Here is a 20219-nt window from a genome sequence, read left to right on the forward strand (position 1 = left end):
ATTATAATCGCTTATTGTTATTATTTGAATTTTTTGGTAGCAATTATTTGGTGATGTGTGAATATCTGATTTGTTGACTGTTCCATTTCTTTTCACTTCCTGAAAAGTTGCCTTTTTTTATGAGGTTATGAACTCATTCCACCGAAAACCAAGTGTCTGAGGGTTTTTGTTCCTCCCTTGTACTTGGTTGATGAATTAAGGTCACTAATTAGTAAGGACCTCCCCTCACCTGGTTGTCTAGGTCTTATTAATTGAGAGGAAAAAACAAAAACCAGCAGACACAAGGCCCTTCATAGAATGGGTTTGACACCCCTGGTGGTCTAAGATAAAAGTGGAATTAGCTGACACGGCAGTATGAGTGGGTCCTAAAGCTCAGAATGGGGTAATGAAAGGAGAAGTTAAGACAGAGGAAAAGTCTGTCTGTTAGAGGCAGAGAGGAAAGAAAGGAACCTATGGCCAAGAGTTCAGTCTAAGCACAATTTAGAAGAAGTAAGTTAAAGATAAAGATTGTTAATGATCTTGACTTCCAAACTGACAAAATAGCCCAGCTGCAGAAGGGAAGACAGAATGCACTTTTTCATTTATTTTAATACATTTTTTTCACACCTTTTCTCCACAGTTTTGTGATCCAATTGGTAGTTACAGCCTTGTCTCATCTCTGGAACTCCCGTACACTATGCGTCCTCCGAAACACGACTCTGCCATGCCACACTGCTTCTTGACATACTGCTCGCTTAACCCGGAAGCCAGCCGCACCAATGTGTCGGAGGAAACACCGCACAACTGGCCACCGCGTCAGCGTGCATCCGCCCGGCCCACCACAGGAGTCGGTAGAGCATGATGGGACAAGGACATCCTCTAGTTTTTACGTGTTGATGGCTACTACCCAGTAAGGGGACTTATACAGACGTCTTTTGGACGTCTTCTTTTGGTCCTGACTGGGACCCGCCTTATTTGTTTGGTGCGGTCTGGACAGGACACGCCTCATTTGTTTGGTGCGGTCCTGACTGGACCAGCCTCATTTGTTTGGTGCGGTCTGGACTGGGACCAGCCTTATTTGTTTGGTGCGGTCTGGACTGGACCCGCCTCATTTGTTTGGTGCGGTCCGGACTGGGACCCGCCTTATTTGTTTGGTGCGGTCTGGACTGGGACCAGCCTTATTTGTTTGGTGCGGTCTGGACTGGCTTTAATATCATTGTCCGTGGACAGGATTCTAAAAGCACTGCTAGGGAAAAGTCATAGTTCTATCGAAATGGCGTGTTTTAGGGAATCTCATCCCCACACGTTGATTTCTGGACATCCATGTTAGGACTGGCCTTGATTTGGCCCAAACATAGACATATACTGTATGTTAGGTTCAGATTTGGTGCGATCCGGACTGGCCTTGATTTGGCCCAAACATAGACATATACTGTATGTTAGGTTCAGATTTGGTGCGATTCGGACTGGCCTTGATTTGGCCCAAACAGAGACATATACTGTATGTTAGGATCAGATTTGGTGTGATCTGGACTGGCCTTGATTTGGCCCAAACATAGACATATACTGCATGTTTGGTTTAGATTTGGTCCGGTCCCCATTCCATGTAATTGATCTATTCCAGAGCTAGCACACCTGATTAACTTTGTCAACACATCCTCAAGCTCCTGAATCTCAGCTAGTGTTGTAAGCTAAATGCACTAACTGTAAGAGTATCTGATAAATTACTCAAATGTAAACATAGAGCACAACAGAGTACAGCACATAACAGTACAGTTATAAAGTTGAGAAATTATTTTCAACATTCATTCAGAACAGAAAATGAACCTGATTCCAATATCCGGAAAAGACTCACTGTCAACGGCGGGAAAATACGTACTTTTAACATCCGTAAAAAACTTCCTGAACATCTTTTCACCTTTCATTCAGAACCTAGAATGAACCTAACTTCAACATCTGGAAAATATGTCATTTTGCTTACTGGGTAAAGACGTTTGGAAACACACTGAATGTATCTTGACACTGTCGATCAGTTGTCTCATGTGTTGATCTAACTAATTAGCTAGCTAGTACAGTGCCTTGCGAAAGTATTCGGCCCCCTTGAACTTTGCGACCTTTTGCCACATTTCAGGCTTCGAACATAAAGATATAAAACAACAAGTGGGACACAATCATGAAGTGGAACGACATTTATTGGATATTTCAAACTTTTTTAACAAATCAAAAACTGAAAAATTGGGCGTGCAAAATTATTTTGTTGTTGATTCTTCACAAAAAAATACAGTTTTATATCTTAATGTTTGAAGCCTGAAATGTGGCAAAAGGTCGCAAAGTTCAAGGGGGCCGAATACTTTCGCAAGGCACTGTATATGTACACTCACATCAATATACAAATAATATTTCAATCCTTGTGTTTGTTTGTGGCCTTTTATAAAGACAGCGTCCCAATTTTCCCATGCCATAAGAGTTTGAAAATGACAACTTTCTTTCTAAGTCTTGCGACCGACATCCCCATACGATAAAATAAAGGGTACCAAACCATCACCAATCTGAGGTAAAAGCGATAAGCACTGTAACTTCACTAAATTGTATGCGGTGAAAATGGGAGCTAGTGTAAGGCACTAACACAAACTGTCGATATTAGGAAAATTAGCAGTTTATAAAATAATTTAGTATGGCAAAAAATAACTATGTTTTTCGATGATAGTTAATGTTGCCCAGTCACATTTTAAAAAAATCAAACATTTAGATAGTTCAGAAATGCTCCTGAACATAATTGAACTAGTAGCTCCAGACTAGAGCTTCCATAGTCTGCCTGAATGTTTGATGTCCCCAATAGTATAGTTTTCTTTACTATACATTGACGGTAAAAGGGACCCATGCCTTTTCCTGCTTCTATGAGAGACTCACTGTCTTTCTAATCTAAATGCTGTAACAGTGACAAGGCATTCAACGCGACAGAGAAGGACTGAGGCAAAATGAAGCCTGATCGCTCAACTGACTGTGTTCTAATGAGAACACAACATGACATGAGACCGAGGGGGGAGAAATGGAAAGGAGGAAATGTTCTATAGCAATACTAGAAACAATGTCCTGCATGGAAAACAATTAGGCAATTTAATACGGTTAATGTTTCGCCAAACCGGGGAACTTGATGAGATAATGTTAATGGAAAGCTTTTTTTGTTGTTGCGGTTTTGTGACAGTCTTTCTATTGTAAATACATGAGTAATGTACTGTAGTGTGGATAATACCCGCAGAATATTATAAATTCCTTGTCTCCTATGTGGTTTTACAACTTTATCAACTTTCGAAGCAGCATAAATTAATAAACGGTAAAAAATATATAAATAATAAACATGGACCTGTTGAGTAACATGTGTTGCAATCAGACTTTACCCTTTAATCAACTATGGGAACATGGCAAATAAGTCATTGAGTCATTGCCACCAGCTCAGACCGCCCCTCCATATTACTTCAATACACACCAGTGCAGCGTATTTGGATTATCCAGTTAACTGTGACCATGGTAAGAATGTTTTTTTTTCATTGCGTTTGTTATCTTGTTTCATATTCTGATTATTTTCTTTGCCTAATGTGTCACTGGGGGTCTGAGAAACAGACGGTTTGTGTGTGCTTATGTGGCATGTGACTTTTTGTCTCAAGTGTTTTTTTTGTCGAAATCAAATCAAATCAAATCAAATCAAACGGTTTTTATGATATTTTTGTGTTTATGAGGGAGGACAAGCTTTGGTACGCTTTAGCAAACATTTAGTCATGTGCATCATATTTTCTAAATGTAGACCTAAAGCAGTGAAAGATACAGAAGTATTTGAGCATATATGTAAAGATATCTGAGGAAATCTATATAAACACAGACAGAAGACAATGACTCCAGCACAATGAATATCTTGGATATTGATGACGACATGTATGTCAAGCCCAGAACAAGACATGGCTTTCAACATTCAGGTATCAACGCACACACACACACACACACACACACACACACACACACACACACACACACACACACACACACACACACACACACACACACACACACACACACACACACACACACACACACACACACACACACACACACATTTTTTGAAAGCAAATAATGAATTTCTGTAAAATAAAATAAAAATGAACAATAAATGTTGGTGCAAAGATTGTATGAAACATTCTTGTGATTCAGTGCATTTTCAGTGGTTGAAGAGACCATTCGGAGTTGCTGCATTGTGTCTTGGATTGCTGTGTATTCTCCTACTGGCTGGGATCATAGGCATGTGTGTCAACTGTAAGTTTAGTATGTTTTTACTGAAGCATTCTTAATGATCAGTGACATAATCATTGATTAATATTTTATCTGTTCCCTTAGACACTGGTCAGCATTCCCGTGATGAAAGAGACCTGCTACAAACCAGTAATAACAACCTGACTAAAGAGAGAGACCAGCTACAGACCAGTTATAACAACCTGACTAAAGAGAGAGACCAGCTACAGACCAGTTATAATAACCTGATTAAAGAGAGAGACCAGCATCAGAGGGAAATAGAAAAGCTGAAAATCAAAGGTAACATTTCAATTTACTGAACAATTGGAAATTACTGTCTGTATTACATAATACAAAAACAACTATATTACGCTGAGACAGTCAGATTGCTTATTTCATCCACTAGACTTAGATTACTACATTTTTGGTCAAAATGGCTAATATTTGGGGAGAGAAATATGATGGTGCGTGCTGGAAGACATTTAGAAGTTTGTTAGTGTTGAAGAATTGATGCCGGTGTAGTAGAGGGAGGGACTGTTTTATAAATAGTTGATAGTAGTCTTCAATGGGAGACTAGGTAGTAGTAGTAAGCAGCCCAGAAGTACTAGTAGCAGTACATTGCAGAAGTAATAGTGAATATTTTAGATAGGTAGGCCATGGGTTAGCTATAGTAAGCAGGGTTGCTATTATAGTTTGGTTAGTGAATGGGGTTTTGTTATAGTGGGCTAGTTTAGTGGGTAGGGGTTAGTTGTGTGACATAATCAGTTTTATATGCTCCCCCAGTGCTATAACTTGATTGGTAGAACATATTTCTGTTCTGATTTCAGATTTAAATGCTCTAAGTTTTTGTCCAAGCTGTTGGGAAAGTGGTCAAAATGTCAAATGTTTGGAAAAGTTAAGAGAAAGTAGGTGTTGTGGTTACTAAAACAGCAGTATCTCAAGATACAGGTACGCTAGCGTTATCTACTCTACCTGCAGTCTTCCAGTCACTGCACTAACGCTAGTTAGCATTGGCTCGCAAAACTAACTCTAACTTCCTTCATACAGGACGCAGAGTCATGAAACTCTTTTCCAATGAGTTCATTTGACTCTGTGGAAGTAAATAAAGGAAGTAGCACTCTAAAAAATAATCATTCAGAAATGTTTCAAGTGAAACTTTTGCTATATCAAGACACAATAATTTGCATAACATTTTAAGGACACAATGTCAACTATACACGGTGGGAGACATTTTAAATGCTACTGCAATTTAACCATTCCAGCTACAAACATACAATCAACTTTAACATTTTACAAATATTTATAAATTAAATCTATTTAAATAAAATAGCATAAAATCACCCCCAACAGTATTAGTCTCTTTTGAACCTTTAAAGATACAGACACCACATCAATTATCACTTGTTCAGGCTATAAATCAATCAATCACTCAATTAATAAAACTACTTTTCAATTATAACCAGTCATTACCATTACTACTGCAGTCACTATCATTACTATAACGTATTTAACAACCACAAATACAAGCTAGCAAGCATGCGCATTTTAATTTGGAAATGTACATTTTCTAGTTTCTCTGTTCTCAGTTCGTCCTCAGGTATCCTCCTCTCCCTGCTTGTCAGCTGGTGATTTATTCAGAGGTCCCTAATTCAACAGGGCCCTAATCTTCAAAAAGTCCTGTCAACCACAGGCTATGCTTACAACGATCAAACAGGTACTTTCTCTATTCAAACATTCTTCGCTATGTCCCTGTAGGAAATGTGGCGTTGAATGGAGTGGCCACTCAGTCATCACTGTATAATAATCGCTACGCTTCCGATGCCATCGATGGGAAAAGAAACACACACTATGGATCCTGCACCCACACTCAGAAAGACAGAAACCCGTGGTGGAGAGTGGACCTGCTGAATGTGTACAGAATAACAGATGTCACCCTCACCAACAGAGGAGACTGCTGTCCTGAGAGGCTTGATGGTGCTGAGATCCGCATCGGTAACTCATCGGAGAACAACGGCATCAACAACCCCAGGTGACACATATAGATGTTGGTACATTTTTATGTCCTGTCTCTAAGGTTTTCTGATACATTGGTCTTCATCCATGCTACTGTAGCTATTCTGTGGCTTCATATTTAACAGAGTCAGAATATGTATGGTACATTATAGAACGTCTTAAATCACTCTGATTATCTCATCTCTTTCTCTCTCCCTCTTTCACTCCATATCTGTCTCTCCATCTTTCTTACTCTCTCGCTCAGATGTGCCGTCATCTCCCACATCCCAGCAGGAGAGACCCACACCTTCCAGTGCAATGAGATGGAGGGTCGCTACGTTGTTGTGGTCATCCCTGGCAGGTCGGAATGGCTCACTCTGTGTGAGTTGGAAGTTCATGGTACTCCTGCAGGTAATAATCACTGGTCGCATTCATCATCAAGTAAGGTTTACATTACTTTTATCCACTGAGTGTACGGAACATTAATAACACCTGCTCTTTCCATGACATAGACTGCCCAAGTGAAACCAATTGAAAGCTATGATCCCTTATTGATGTCGCTTGTTAAATCCACTTCAATCAGTGTAGTTGAAAGGGAAGAGACAGGTTAAAGAAGGATTTGAATACTTGAGAAAATGTAGACATGGATTCTTTGTGTGACATTCAGAGGGTGAATGGGCAAGACAAAATATGTACGTGCCTTTGAAAGGGGGATGGTATTAGCTGCCTGTTTTTGTTACACTCAACAGTTTCCAATGTGTATCAAAAATGGTCCACCACCCAAAGGAAATCAAGCCAACTTGACACAACTATGGGAAACATTGACATCAACATGGATCAGCATTCCTGTGGATCGCTTTCGGGAACCTTGTAGAGTCCATTGCCAGAGGAATTGAAGTTGTCCTGAGGGCAGAAGGGAGTGGGGGGGAAGCATTCTAAATCCTCAGTGATGTAATCACTGATTCACTTTTTCACTGTTCCATTAGTCACTGGTGAGCATTCCGGTGCAGAGAGAGACAGCTTACAGACCAGTTATAACAACCTCACTAAAAAGAGAGACCAGCTACAGACCAGTTATAACAACCTGACTAAAGAGAGAGACCAGCTACAGACCAGTAATAACAACCTGACTAAAGAGAGAGACCAGCTACAGACTAGTAAAATCAACCTGACTAAAGAAAGAGACCAGCTACAGATCAGTAATATCAACCTGACTAAAGAAAGAGACCAGCTAAAAACCAGTAATAACAACCTGACTAAAGTGAGAGACCAGCTACAGACCAGTTATAACAACCTGACTAAAGAGAGAGACCAGCTACAGACCAGTTATAACAACCTGACTAAAGAGAGAGACCAGCTACAGACAAGTTATAACAACCTGACTAAAGAGAGAGACCAGCTACAGATCAGTAATAACAACCTGACTAAAGAGAGAGACCAGCTACAGACCAGTTATAACAACCTGACTAAAGAGAGAGACCAGCTACAGACCAGTTATAACAACCTGACTAAAGAGAGAGACCAGCTACAGACCAGTTATAACAACCTGATTAAAGTGAGAGACCAGCTACAGATATGTAATAATAACCTAACTAAAGAGAGAGACCAGCTACAGACCAGTTATAATAACCTGATTAAAGAGAGAGACCAGCTACAGACCAGTTATAACAACCTGATTAAAGAGAGAGACCAGCTACAGATATGTAACAATAACCTGACTAAAGAGAGAGACCAGCTACAGACCAGTAATAACAACCGGATTAAAGTGAGAGACCAGCTACAGATATGTAATAATAACCTAACTAAAGAGAGAGACCAGCTACAGACCAGTTATAACAACCTGACTAAAGAGAGAGACCAGCTACAGACCAGTTATAACAACCTAACTAAAGAGAGAAACCAGCTACAGACCAGTTATAACAACCTGATTAAAGAGAGCGACCAGCTACAGACCAGTTATAATAGCCTAACTAAAGAGAGAGACTAGCTACAGACCAGTTATAATAACCTAACTAAAGAGAGAGACCAGCTACAAATATGTAATAATAACCTGATTAAAGAGAGAGACCAGCTACAGACCAGTTATAACAACCTGACTAAAGAGAGAGACCAGCTACAGACCAGTTATAACAACCTGACTAAAGTGAGAGACCTGCTACATATATGAAATAATAACCTAACTAAAGAGAGAGACGAGCTACAGACCAGTTATAACAACCTGATTAAAGTGAGAGACCAGCTACAGACAAGTTATAACAACCTGATTAAAGTGAGAGACCAGCTACAGATATGTAATAATAACCTAACTAAAGAGAGAGACCCGCTACAGATATGTAATAATAACCTAACTAAAGAGAGAGACCAGCTACAGATATGTAATAATAACCTAACTAAAGAGAGAGACCAGCTACAGACCAGTAATAACAACCTGACTAAAGAGAGAGACTAGCTACAGATATGTAATAATAACCTAACTAAAGTGAGAGACCAGCTACAAACCAGTAATAACAACCTGACTAAAGAGAGAGACCAGCTACCGACCAGTAATAATAACCTAACTAAAGAGAGAGACCAGCTACAGACCAGTAATACCAACCTGACTAAAGAGAGAGACCAGCTACAGACCAGTTATAACAACCTAACTAAAAAGAGAAACCAGCTACAGACCAGTTATAACAACCTGATTAAAGAGAGAGACAAGCACAGACCAGTTATAATAACCTAACTAAAGAGAGATACCAGCTACAGACCAGTTATAATAACCTAACTAAAGAGAGAGACCAGCTACAGATATGTAATAATAACCTGATTAAAGAGAGAGACCAGCTACAGACCAGTTATAACAACCTGACTAAAGAGAGAGACCAGCTACAGACCAGTTATAACAACATGACTAAAGTGAGGGAGGGACTGTTTTATAAATAGTTGATAGTAGTCTTCAATGGGAAACTAGGTAGTAGTAGTAAGCACCCCAGAAGTACTAGTAACAGTACATTGCAGAAGTAATAGTGAATATTTTAGATAGGTAGGCCATGGGTTAGCTATAGTAAGCAGGGTTGCTATTATAGTTTGGTTAGTGAATGGGGTTTTGTTATAGTGGGCTAGTTTAGTGGGTAGGGGTTAGTTGTGTGACATAATCAGTTTTATATGCTCCCCCAGTGCTATAACTTGATTGGTAGAACATATTTCTGTTCTGATTTCAGATTTCATATGCTCTAAGTTTTTGTCCAAGCTGTTGGGAAAGTGGTCAAAATGTCAAATGTTTGGAAAAGTTAAGAGAAAGTAGGTGTTGTGGTTACTAAAACAGCAGTATCTCAAGATACAGGTACGCTAGCGTTATCTACTCTACCTGCAGTCTTCCAGTCACTGCACTAACGCTAGTTAGCATTGGCTCGCAAAACTAACTCTAACTTCCTTCATACAGGACGCAGAGTCATGAAACTCTTTTCCAATGAGTTCATTTGACTCTGTGGAAGTAAATAAAGGAAGTAGCACTCTAAAAAATAATCATTCAGAAATGTTTCAAGTGAAACTTTTGCTATATCAAGACACAATAATTTGCATAACATTTTAAGGACACAATGTCAACTATACACGGTGGGAGACATTTTAAATGCTACTGCAATTTAACCATTCCAGCTACAAACATACAATCAACTTTAACATTTTACAAATATTTATAAATTAAAGCTATTTAAATAAAATAGCATAAAATCACCCCCAACAGTATTAGTCTCTTTTGAACCTTTAAAGATACAGACACCACATCAATTATCACTTGTTCAGGCTATAAATCAATCAATCACTCAATTAATAAAACTACTTTTCAATTATAACCAGTCATTACCATTACTACTGCAGTCACTATCATTACTATAACGTATTTAACAACCACAAATACAAGCTAGCAAGCATGCGCATTTTAATTTGGAAATGTACATTTTCTAGTTTCTCTGTTCTCAGTTCGTCCTCAGGTATCCTCCTCTCCCTGCTTGTCAGCTGGTGATTTATTCAGAGGTCCCTAATTCAACAGGGCCCTAATCTTCAAAAAGTCCTGTCAACCACAGGCTATGCTTACAACGATCAAACAGGTACTTTCTCTATTCAAACATTCTTCGCTATGTCCCTGTAGGAAATGTGGCGTTGAATGGAGTGGCCACTCAGTCATCACTGTATAATAATCGCGACGCTTCCGATGCCATCGATGGGAAAAGAAACACACACTATGGATCCTGCACCCACACTCAGAAAGACAGAAACCCGTGGTGGAGAGTGGACCTGCTGAATGTGTACAGAATAACAGATGTCACCCTCACCAACAGAGGAGACTGCTGTCCTGAGAGGCTTGATGGTGCTGAGATCCGCATCGGTAACTCATCGGAGAACAACGGCATCAACAACCCCAGGTGACACATATAGATGTTGGTACATTTTTATGTCCTGTCTCTAAGGTTTTCTGATACATTGGTCTTCATCCATGCTACTGTAGCTATTCTGTGGCTTCATATTTAACAGAGTCAGAATATGTATGGTACATTATAGAACGTCTTAAATCACTCTGATTATCTCATCTCTTTCTCTCTCCCTCTTTCACTCCATATCTGTCTCTCCATCTTTCTTACTCTCTCGCTCAGATGTGCCGTCATCTCCCACATCCCAGCAGGAGAGACCCACACCTTCCAGTGCAATGAGATGGAGGGTCGCTACGTTGTTGTGGTCATCCCTGGCAGGTCGGAATGGCTCACTCTGTGTGAGTTGGAAGTTCATGGTACTCCTGCAGGTAATAATCCGTAACTGAGTGTACGGAACATTAATAACACCTGCTCTTTCCATGACATAGACTGCCCAAGTGAAACCAATTGAAAGCTATGATCCCTTATTGATGTCGCTTGTTAAATCCACTTCAATCAGTGTAGTTGAAAGGGAAGAGACAGGTTAAAGAAGGATTTGAATACTTGAGAAAATGTAGACATGGATTCTTTGTGTGACATTCAGAGGGTGAATGGGCAAGACAAAATATGTACGTGCCTTTGAAAGGGGGATGGTATTAGCTGCCAGGAGCACCGGTTTGTGTCAAGAACTGCAATGCTCCTGTTTTTTTTACACTCAACAGTTTCCAATGTGTATCAAAAATGGTCCACCACCCAAAGGAAATCAAGCCAACTTGACACAACTATGGGAAACATTGACATCAACATGGATCAGCATTCCTGTGGATCGCTTTCGGGAACCTTGTAGAGTCCATTGCCAGAGGAATTTAAGTTGTCCTGAGGGCAGAAGGGAGTGGGGGGGAAGCATTCTAAATCCTCAGTGATGTAATCACTGATTCACTTTTTCACTGTTCCATTAGTCACTGGTGAGCATTCCGGTGCAGAGAGGGACAGCTTACAGACCAGTTATAACAACCTGACTAAAAAGAGAGACCAGCTACAGACCAGTTATAACAACCTGACTAAAGAGCGAGACCAGCTACAGACCAGTAATAACAACCTGACTAAAGAGAGAGACCAGCTACAGACTAGTAAAATCAACCTGACTAAAGAAAGAGACCAGCTACAGACCAGTAATATCAACCTGACTAAAGAAAGAGACCAGCTACAAACCAGTAATAACAACCTGACTACAGAGAGAGACCAGCTACAGACCAGTAATAGCAATCTGGCTAATGAGAGAGACCAGCTACAAAGTAAGATAGAAAATCTAAACAACAAGATTAACAGTAAAATGTCAGTACATTGGAAAGGACTGTCTGTATCACATAATATGCGGCTAACAATTTATCCAGGCAGTATCGCAACTGGCCGTGATTGGGAGTCCCATACGGCGACGCACAGTTGGCCCAGCGTCGTCCGGGTTTGGCCGCTGTAGGCTGTCATTGTAAATAAGAATATGTTCTTAACTGACTTACCTAGCAAAATAAAGGTTAAAACAAATATATATATATATATTTATTTGAGAAAATATTTTGTTCCCGTTTTTATTTCCTTATATGTTGCATTTTTTCTATTGAAAGTAAAAATTAATGTAAAAATAAGAAAATAAAAATGTCATCTTGATATTTCTAGGGAGATCCTGTCCTGAAGGATGGAAGACATCTGGCTCCAGCTGTTACTACACCACCACCGTGATTAAAACCTGGGAGGAGAGCAGAAAGGACTGCAACGAGAGAGGAGCACACCTGGTGATCATAAATAGCAGAGAGGAACAGGTGTGTGTGTGTGTGTGTGTGTGTGTGTGTGTGTGTGTGTGTGTGTGTGTGTGTGTGTGTGTGTGTGTGTGTGTGTGTGTGTGTGTGTGTGTGTGTGTGTGTGTGTGTGTGTGTGTGTGTGTGTGTGTGTGTGCGTGCATGCGTGTGTGCGCGTGTGTGTATGTGCGTGTGTGTGTGTGTGCGTGTGTGTGTGTGCGTGTGTGTGTATGTGTGTGCGTTTATGTGCAGTGGAGACTTTGTATTAACAATCCTGTCTTTCTGCCGTAACAACAGACATTTATCAATGGGTTATACGGACCGGGGAATGAGACCTGGATCGGTCTGACGAACGTTGACACTGAGGGGACCTGGAAATGGGTGGACGGCACACCACTGACCACAGCGTAAGAGTTCTATGTCAATTAAAATTCCCTGACTGGAGAGTGGCCAGTCTGATTCTCTGTTTATTCTGCAGGTATTGGAAGACTGGAAAGCCTAGCAGCTCTTTAGGGGCCGACCAGGACTGTGTGGCGTTTTTCCACCATTCATCAGACCCAGGGGAGTGGAACGACGAGGAATGCCACAAGTCAAATAACTGGATCTGTGAGATATTTTAATTCTCTGCACTGCGAACTACATGTAACTGCCAAAAAAAGGAAAAATTTCAGTAAATGAGGGTGGATCTGCTGGATCTGCTGGTGTGGGGTGCATTTTCCTGGCATGGTTTAGGTCCACTCAACCACTGAGAGAGAACGGTAAACACCAATAAATACACAGCCATTCTGAGTGACCACCTTCAACCTATGGTGAATCAGATCTATCCTGATGGGAGTGGTCTCTTCCAGGATGACACCGCCCCCCCCCCCCCCCCCCCTCTCCCCCCATCCATTAGGGAACGAGTGGTCACCGAATGGTTTGATGAGCTAAATAAGGAAAATGATGTAAACCATATGCCACGGCCGTCTCAGTCACCAGATCCCAACCCAATTGAATTATGGGAGATTCTAGAGCGGCAACTGAGACAACATTTTCCACATTTCTCCTGAAAGAATGGTGTTTGCATCCCTCCAATAGAGTTCCAGACAAATCTATACCGAGGCTCATTGAAGCTGGCGGCTGGTGGTGGCCTAACGTCCTATTAACACAATTGATGTTTTCTTTATTTTGGAAGTTAACAGTATGTTGATAATAGTCTGAATATTGCTGATATATTCTGGTAGAACGCTACTCTGAATTACATTTCTGAATGAAAGGCACACACGCACGCACACACAAATCATGTTCAGATTTCATAAAATGAGGTGTATAATATCATTGAATATATGCTGTAAATCAATTTACATTTTTACATGATTTGTATATCTTATACAGTTTGTCTGCTACTTGTGTTTTCATCATGCTGAACATAAACAATGTGTACTTCCTGCTTATTCAGTATATAATTGAACCTAGATTAAAGACATTTCCTTGTTGAGTACATTATTGTTCGCTCTGAGTTTATCTATCATGGAGTCTGCAGTAGAAAGACAAGACACCTCTAAGTCACTGTTTACCTTTTTAAAGGTCTACTCCCACATTTTAACAACTTTCAAAACGTCTGTAAACATCACAGATTGGCAATTTAACACATTCAGTATCTATCGCTAACAGGTGTCAAGAAAGGCAATAAACAAGACATACACAACCAGATTGAAAGATATGACCCTAGCCTGGCATTAACAATGATAATTACCTCCATGTCACTATTGTTGAAGTGAAACTATCAGTGATAGTCAGAGTGTATTCCAGGCTACCTAATGTCTAGGTATATAAACAGTATACCTATTTTTATAGTACAGATGGTTAAAGGGACCCATGCCTTGTCTTTCTAATCTAAATGCTGTAACAGTGACAAGGCATTCAACGCGACAGAGAAGGACTGAGGCAAAATGAAGCCTGATCGCTCAACTGACTGTGTTCTAATGAGAACACAACATGACATGAGACCGAGGGGGGAGAAATGGAAAGGAGGAAATGTTCTATAGCAATACTAGAAACTCCAGGAAACCAAATGAGCTACAGTGAATGTTCAGAGCTTCATTGTGTTTTTGTTGACAATGCCTGAAGATTGTACTTTTAGTCATTTTGTTGAGGAGAAAAACCCAGTGAGTTCAAACTGATGGAAACAACAAATCCCTCTCTAAGAAAGATAGACTAAGAAACAGTCCTTTCAAACTGAGATGAACAGAAACTAATTTCACAAGTATCACTTCCTTCTATTATCTGTGTCAGTCATTTGTAACTGATCTCTGATCTCTCTACCATAAACAGTCTGGAATGAAAACTGGTTTTCACATTTCCAATAACTGTTAGATAAGATGCTTTGGGGAGCAGTTAAACCCTGACTTTACATCCCTGCTGTACATTTCTGAAATGGAGCATCCTTTTCTTGTTCCACATGATTATGCCTTTGAGTCCCACACACTCTTTCCTATGAGCTGGAGACCATACACCATCAGACTGTGTATCAACCTCAACACACCATCAGACTGTGTATCAACCTCAACACACCATCAGACTGTGTATCAACCTCAACACACCATCAGACTGTGTATCAACCTCAACACAACATCAGACTGTGTATCAACCTCAACACAACATCAGACTGTGTATCAACCTCAACACAACATCAGAGTATCAACCTCAACACAACATCAGAGTATCAACCTCAACACAACATCAGAGTATCAACATCAACACACCATCGGACTGTGTATCAACCTCAACACACCATCAGGCTGTGTATCAACCTCAACACAACATCAGAGTATCAATCTCAACACAACATCACTATATCAACCTCAACACAACCAATAAAACCTCACTTTATCAACCTCAACACAACCAATACAACCTCAGCACATCAACCTCAATACAATTTCACTATATCAATCTCAACACAACCTCACTATATCAACCTCAACACAACCAATACAACCTTACTATATCAACCTCAATACAACCTCACTATATCAACCTCAACACAACCAATAAAACCTCACTATATCAACCTCAACACAACCAATACAACCTCACTATATCAACATCAACACAACCAATACAACCTCACTATATCAACCTCAACACAACCAATACAACCTCAGCACATCAACCTCAATACAATTTCACTATATCAATCTCAACACAACCTCACTATATCAACCTCAACACAACCAATACAACCTCACTATATCAACCTCAACACAACCAATACAACCTCAACACATTAACCTCAATACAATTTCACTATATCAACCTCAACACAACCAATAAAACCTCACTATATCAACCTCAACACAACCAATAAAACCTCACTATATCAACCTTAACACAACCAATACAACCTCACTATATCAACCTCAATACAACCTCACTATATCAACCTCAACACAACCAATACAACCTCACTATTTCAACCTCAACACAACCAATACAACCTCACTATATCAACCTCAACACAACCAATAAAACCTCACTATATCAACCTTAACACAACCAATACAACCTCACTATATCAACCTCAATACAACCTCACTATATCAACCTCAACACAACCAATACAACCTCACTATTTCAACCTCAACACAACCAATACAAACTCACTATATCAACCTCAACACAACCAATACAACCTCACTATATCAACCTCAACACAACCAATACAACCTCACTATATCAACCTCAACACAACCAATACAACCTCACTATATCAACCTCAACACAACCAATACAACCTCTGCACATCAACCTCAATACAATGTCACTATATCAACCTCAACACAACCAATAAACCTCACTATATCAACCTCAATAAAACCTCACTATATCAACCTCAATACAACCTCACTATATCAACCTCAACACAACCGATAAAACCTCAGCACATCAACCTCAATACAACCTCACTATATCAATCTCAACACAACCAATAAAACCTCACTATATCAACCTCAACACAACCAATACAACCTCACTATATCAACCTCAACACAACCAATACAACCTCACTATATCAACCTCAACACAACCTCACTATATCAACCTCATCACAACCAATACAACCTCACTATATCAACCCCAACACAACCAATACAACCTCAGCACATCAACCTCAATACAATTTCACTATATCAATCTCAACACAACCAATACAACCTCACTATATCAACCACAACACAACCAATACAACCTTGGTGTATCAAAAACCAAAACACCCAGGGAAGAAGAGGACAGATATACAGTGCCTTCAGAAAGTATTCACACCCCATTACCTTTTTCCACATGTTTGTGTGTTACAGCCTGATTTTAAAATGGATTACATTTCCATTTTCTGTCACTGGCCCAGTAGCACTACCCCATAATGTCAAAGTGGAATTATGTTTATCGATTTTTTTTATTTTTACAAATTAATAAAAACTTAAAAGCTAAAATGTCTCGAGTCAATAAGTACTCATCCCCTTCGTTATGGCAAGCCTAAATAAGTTCAGGAGTAAACAGTTGCTTAACAAGTCACATAATAAGTTGCATGGACTGATTCTGTGTGCAATAATAACGTTTAACATGCTATTTGAATGACTACCTCATCTCTGTGCCCAACACAGACAATTATCTTTCAGGATCCTCAGTCGAGCTGTGAATTTCAAGCACAGATTCAACCACAAAGACCAGGGAGGTTTTCCAATACCTCGCAAAGAAGGGCATCTATTGGTAGAAAAAAAAGCAGACATTGAATATCCCTTTGAGCATGGTATTTATTACACTTTGGATGACCTGCTCACCGGATGTGCTACCTGTCCCAGACCTGATGTTTCGAACTCTCTAGAGACAGCAGGAGCGGTAGAGATACTCTGAATGATCGGCTATGAAAAGCCAACTGACATTTACTCCTGAGGTGCTGACCTGTGATTATTATTATTTGACCCTGCTAGTCATCTATGAACATTTGAACATCTTGACCATGTTCTGTTATAATCTCCACCCGGCACAGCCAGAAGAGGACTGGCCACCCCTCATAGCCTGGTTCCTCTCTAGGTTTCTTCCTAGGTTTTGGCCTTTCTAGGGAGTTTTTCCTAGCCACCGTACTTCTACACCTGCATTGCTTGCTGTTTGGGGTTTTAGACTGGGGTTTCTGTACAGCACTTTGTGACATCAGCTGATGTAAGAAGGGCTTTATAAATAAATTTGATTGAGGTGATTCGTGTATTTCCCCCTCTTCCCCAGTGTATGAAAACCCCTAATAAACTTCCTCTTTGCCTTCTATTTGTGCTACTGGTGCCTGTTTTGGTATTGAACTTGGTGATGTGGAAACCCTACACCCTTGATCTTGCCACAATATATACATATCTCTAAAAGGGTACGCATTTCCCAGTTTGGATAAGTCTTATATTAACAGTGTGACCTGGTAGTTTCATCACACTCGGTGTTAGACTGTGAAAGGAGCAATGTTCTGCATTGTGTTTAAACATACAGTTATCTCCACACTATAATTATACCACTTCCCATTTAGCCTCAGGATACAGGTTGAACTTTTAAAGCACAGTGAAATGTTACATTTCAGATATATTCAAATATAATCCGGTTTAAAAATATATATTTTACCTTTATTTAACTAGGCAAGTCAGTTAAGAACAAATTCTTATGTTCAATGACAGCCTAGGAACAGTGGGTAAACTGCCTGTTCAGGGGAAGAACAACTGATTGGTTCAACCCCCCTTGTCAGCTCGGGGGTTTGAACTTGCAACCTTCTGGTTACTAGTCCAACACTCTAACCACTAGGCTAGGGCCCTCAAATCCAACTCTGGTCCTCGAAGCCGGTACCACTGCATGTTTTTCATTATTCCTCTCCAATCAGGGACTGAATAGATACCTGGGACACCAGGTACAGTATGTGAAATGTATTATCAGGTGGAACAGAAAAGCTCGTAGGGTAAGAGTTGAGGGACCCCCTGGCTAGGGGATTTCATTATAAATTATATTTCTTAAAATATTAAATACTATGACATTCAGAAAAGTAAGAAAAGTAACACAGTTGTCTTTTATCATAATGAGGGATCACTTTTGCTGTACAGCAGTCCGGAATCTGGAAGAACAAAAAATACATACATTCTTTATGTTTGATGTTACCCCTCCCCCACTGTACATAACGCATAGTAAACACTTTGCAAACATGCACACGAATAAGATGTGCAAGCGTGAGGCAGCAGAATACAAACTCCACATCATAATACTACACCCATCCAGGCCCAACCAGCAGGGGACTGGAGAAAGCCTGACAGACAGCCAATATCACACCCATCCAGGCCCAACCAGCAGGGGACTGGAGAAAGCCTGACAGACAGCCAATATCACACCCATCCAGGCCCAACCAGCAGGGGACTGGATAAAGCCTGACAGACAGCCAATATCACACCCATCCAGGCCCAACCAGCAGGGGACTGGAGAAAGCCTGACAGACAGCCAATATCACACCCATCCAGGCCCAACCAGCAGGGGACTGGATAAAGCCTGACAGACAGTCAATATCACACCCATACAGGCCCAACCAGCAGGGGACTGGAGAAAGCCTGACAGACAGTCAATAGCACACCCATCCAGGCCAAACCAGCAGGGGACTGGAGAAAGCCTGACAGACAGCCAATATCACACCCATCCAGGCCAAACCAGCAGGGGACTGGAGAAAGCCTGACAGACAGTCAATAGCACACCCATCCAGGAGTGTACTCTTCAGGGCAAAAGCAAGCCATCACTACTAGGAGAGAGTGGGGACAGAGAGAGAGAGAGAGAGAGAGAGAGAGAGCTGTGAGGTGTGGAGAACCAGAGAAATAACTCATAAAGAGCAGGAAAATAAACTCAGAGAGAGAAAGAGAGAGCTGTAGCTCTGTACTGTAAATGCGAGGAGAGAGAGACCAGAGAGAGCTGTGGAGTAAGAGACCAGATAGAGACCATAGAGACCATAGAGACCAGAGAGACCAGATAGAGACCAGAGATACCAGATAGAGACTAGATAGAGACCAGATAGAGACCAGAGAGAGACCAGAGAGACTTGAGAGACCAGAGAGACCAGAGTGAACAAATAGAGAGCATGAAGACTTGAGAGCCCAGAGAGACCAAATAGAGACCATGGAGACCTGAGAGCCCAGAGAGACCAAATAGAGACCATGGAGACCTGAGAGCCAGATAAAGACTAGCAAGCCCAGAAAGAAACCCGAAAGAGACCCGAGAGAGACCAGATAGAGACCAGAGAGACCAGAGAGACCAGATAGACCAGATAGACCAGATAGAGACCAGAGAGAGAGAGAGAGACCAGATAGACCAGAGAGACCAGATAGAGACCAGATAGAGACCAGAGAGAGACTAGAGAGAGACCAGAGAGACCAGAGAGAGACCAGAGAGACCAGAGAGAGCAGAGAGACCAGAGAGAGAGACCAGATAGAGACCAGATAGCGACCAGAGAGAGACCACAGAGACCAGATAGAGGCTAGATAGAGACCAGATAGAGAACAGAGAGTGACCAGATAGAGACCATAGAGAGACCAGAGAGACTAGATAGATACTAGTTAGAGACCAGAGATACCAGATAGAGATCAGATAGAGACCAGATAGAGAACAGATAGAGACCAGATGGAGACTAGATAGAGACCATAGAGACCAGAAAGAGACCAGAGAGACCAGATAGAGACCAGATAGAGACCAGATAGAGACCAGAGATATCAGAGAGAGACCAGAGAGACCAGATAGAGAC

At 40.8% G+C, this 20219-nt stretch overlaps 2 protein-coding genes across 5 annotated transcripts in view; one reads left to right on the plus strand and one right to left on the minus strand.

Annotated features, from left to right (window-relative positions):
• grip2b (glutamate receptor interacting protein 2b) overlaps positions 1-20219 on the minus strand; it is a 223823-nt gene that overhangs the window by 174820 nt on the left and 28784 nt on the right.
• Positions 3376-13916, plus strand: LOC109883916 (uncharacterized). Of its 4 annotated transcripts, none has more exons than XM_031825734.1 (11): positions 3376-3507; positions 3857-3950; positions 4183-4284; positions 4366-4560; positions 6016-6289; positions 6518-6663; positions 10385-10658; positions 10887-11032; positions 12318-12460; positions 12734-12843; positions 12915-13916. In XM_031825734.1, the coding sequence occupies exons 1-11, from the start codon at positions 3505-3507 to the stop codon at positions 13054-13056; spliced, it is 1629 nt and encodes a 542-aa protein (XP_031681594.1). In that variant the 5' UTR covers positions 3376-3504; the 3' UTR covers positions 13057-13916. The 4 variants fall into 4 exon arrangements, 3 of the variants coding, with proteins under 3 accessions (XP_031681594.1, XP_031681595.1, XP_031681593.1); XM_031825735.1 differs by having other exon boundaries at positions 3435-3507; positions 3782-3950; XR_004210113.1 differs by lacking the exon at positions 3857-3950 and having other exon boundaries at positions 3489-3507; positions 11366-12460.

This window comes from Oncorhynchus kisutch, linkage group LG5 (genome assembly GCF_002021735.2).
Source record: "Oncorhynchus kisutch isolate 150728-3 linkage group LG5, Okis_V2, whole genome shotgun sequence".
Lineage (NCBI taxonomy): Eukaryota > Metazoa > Chordata > Actinopteri > Salmoniformes > Salmonidae > Oncorhynchus > Oncorhynchus kisutch.

Bases quoted from the DNA above. Each gene is read 5' to 3' on its own strand.
- LOC109883916 (XM_031825734.1), top strand. The intron at 6,290-6,517 runs GTGACACATATA...TCTCTCGCTCAG, and splicing joins AACGGCATCAACAACCCCAG to ATGTGCCGTCATCTCCCACA. The intron at 6,664-10,384 runs GTAATAATCACT...ATGTCCCTGTAG, and splicing joins AGTTCATGGTACTCCTGCAG to GAAATGTGGCGTTGAATGGA.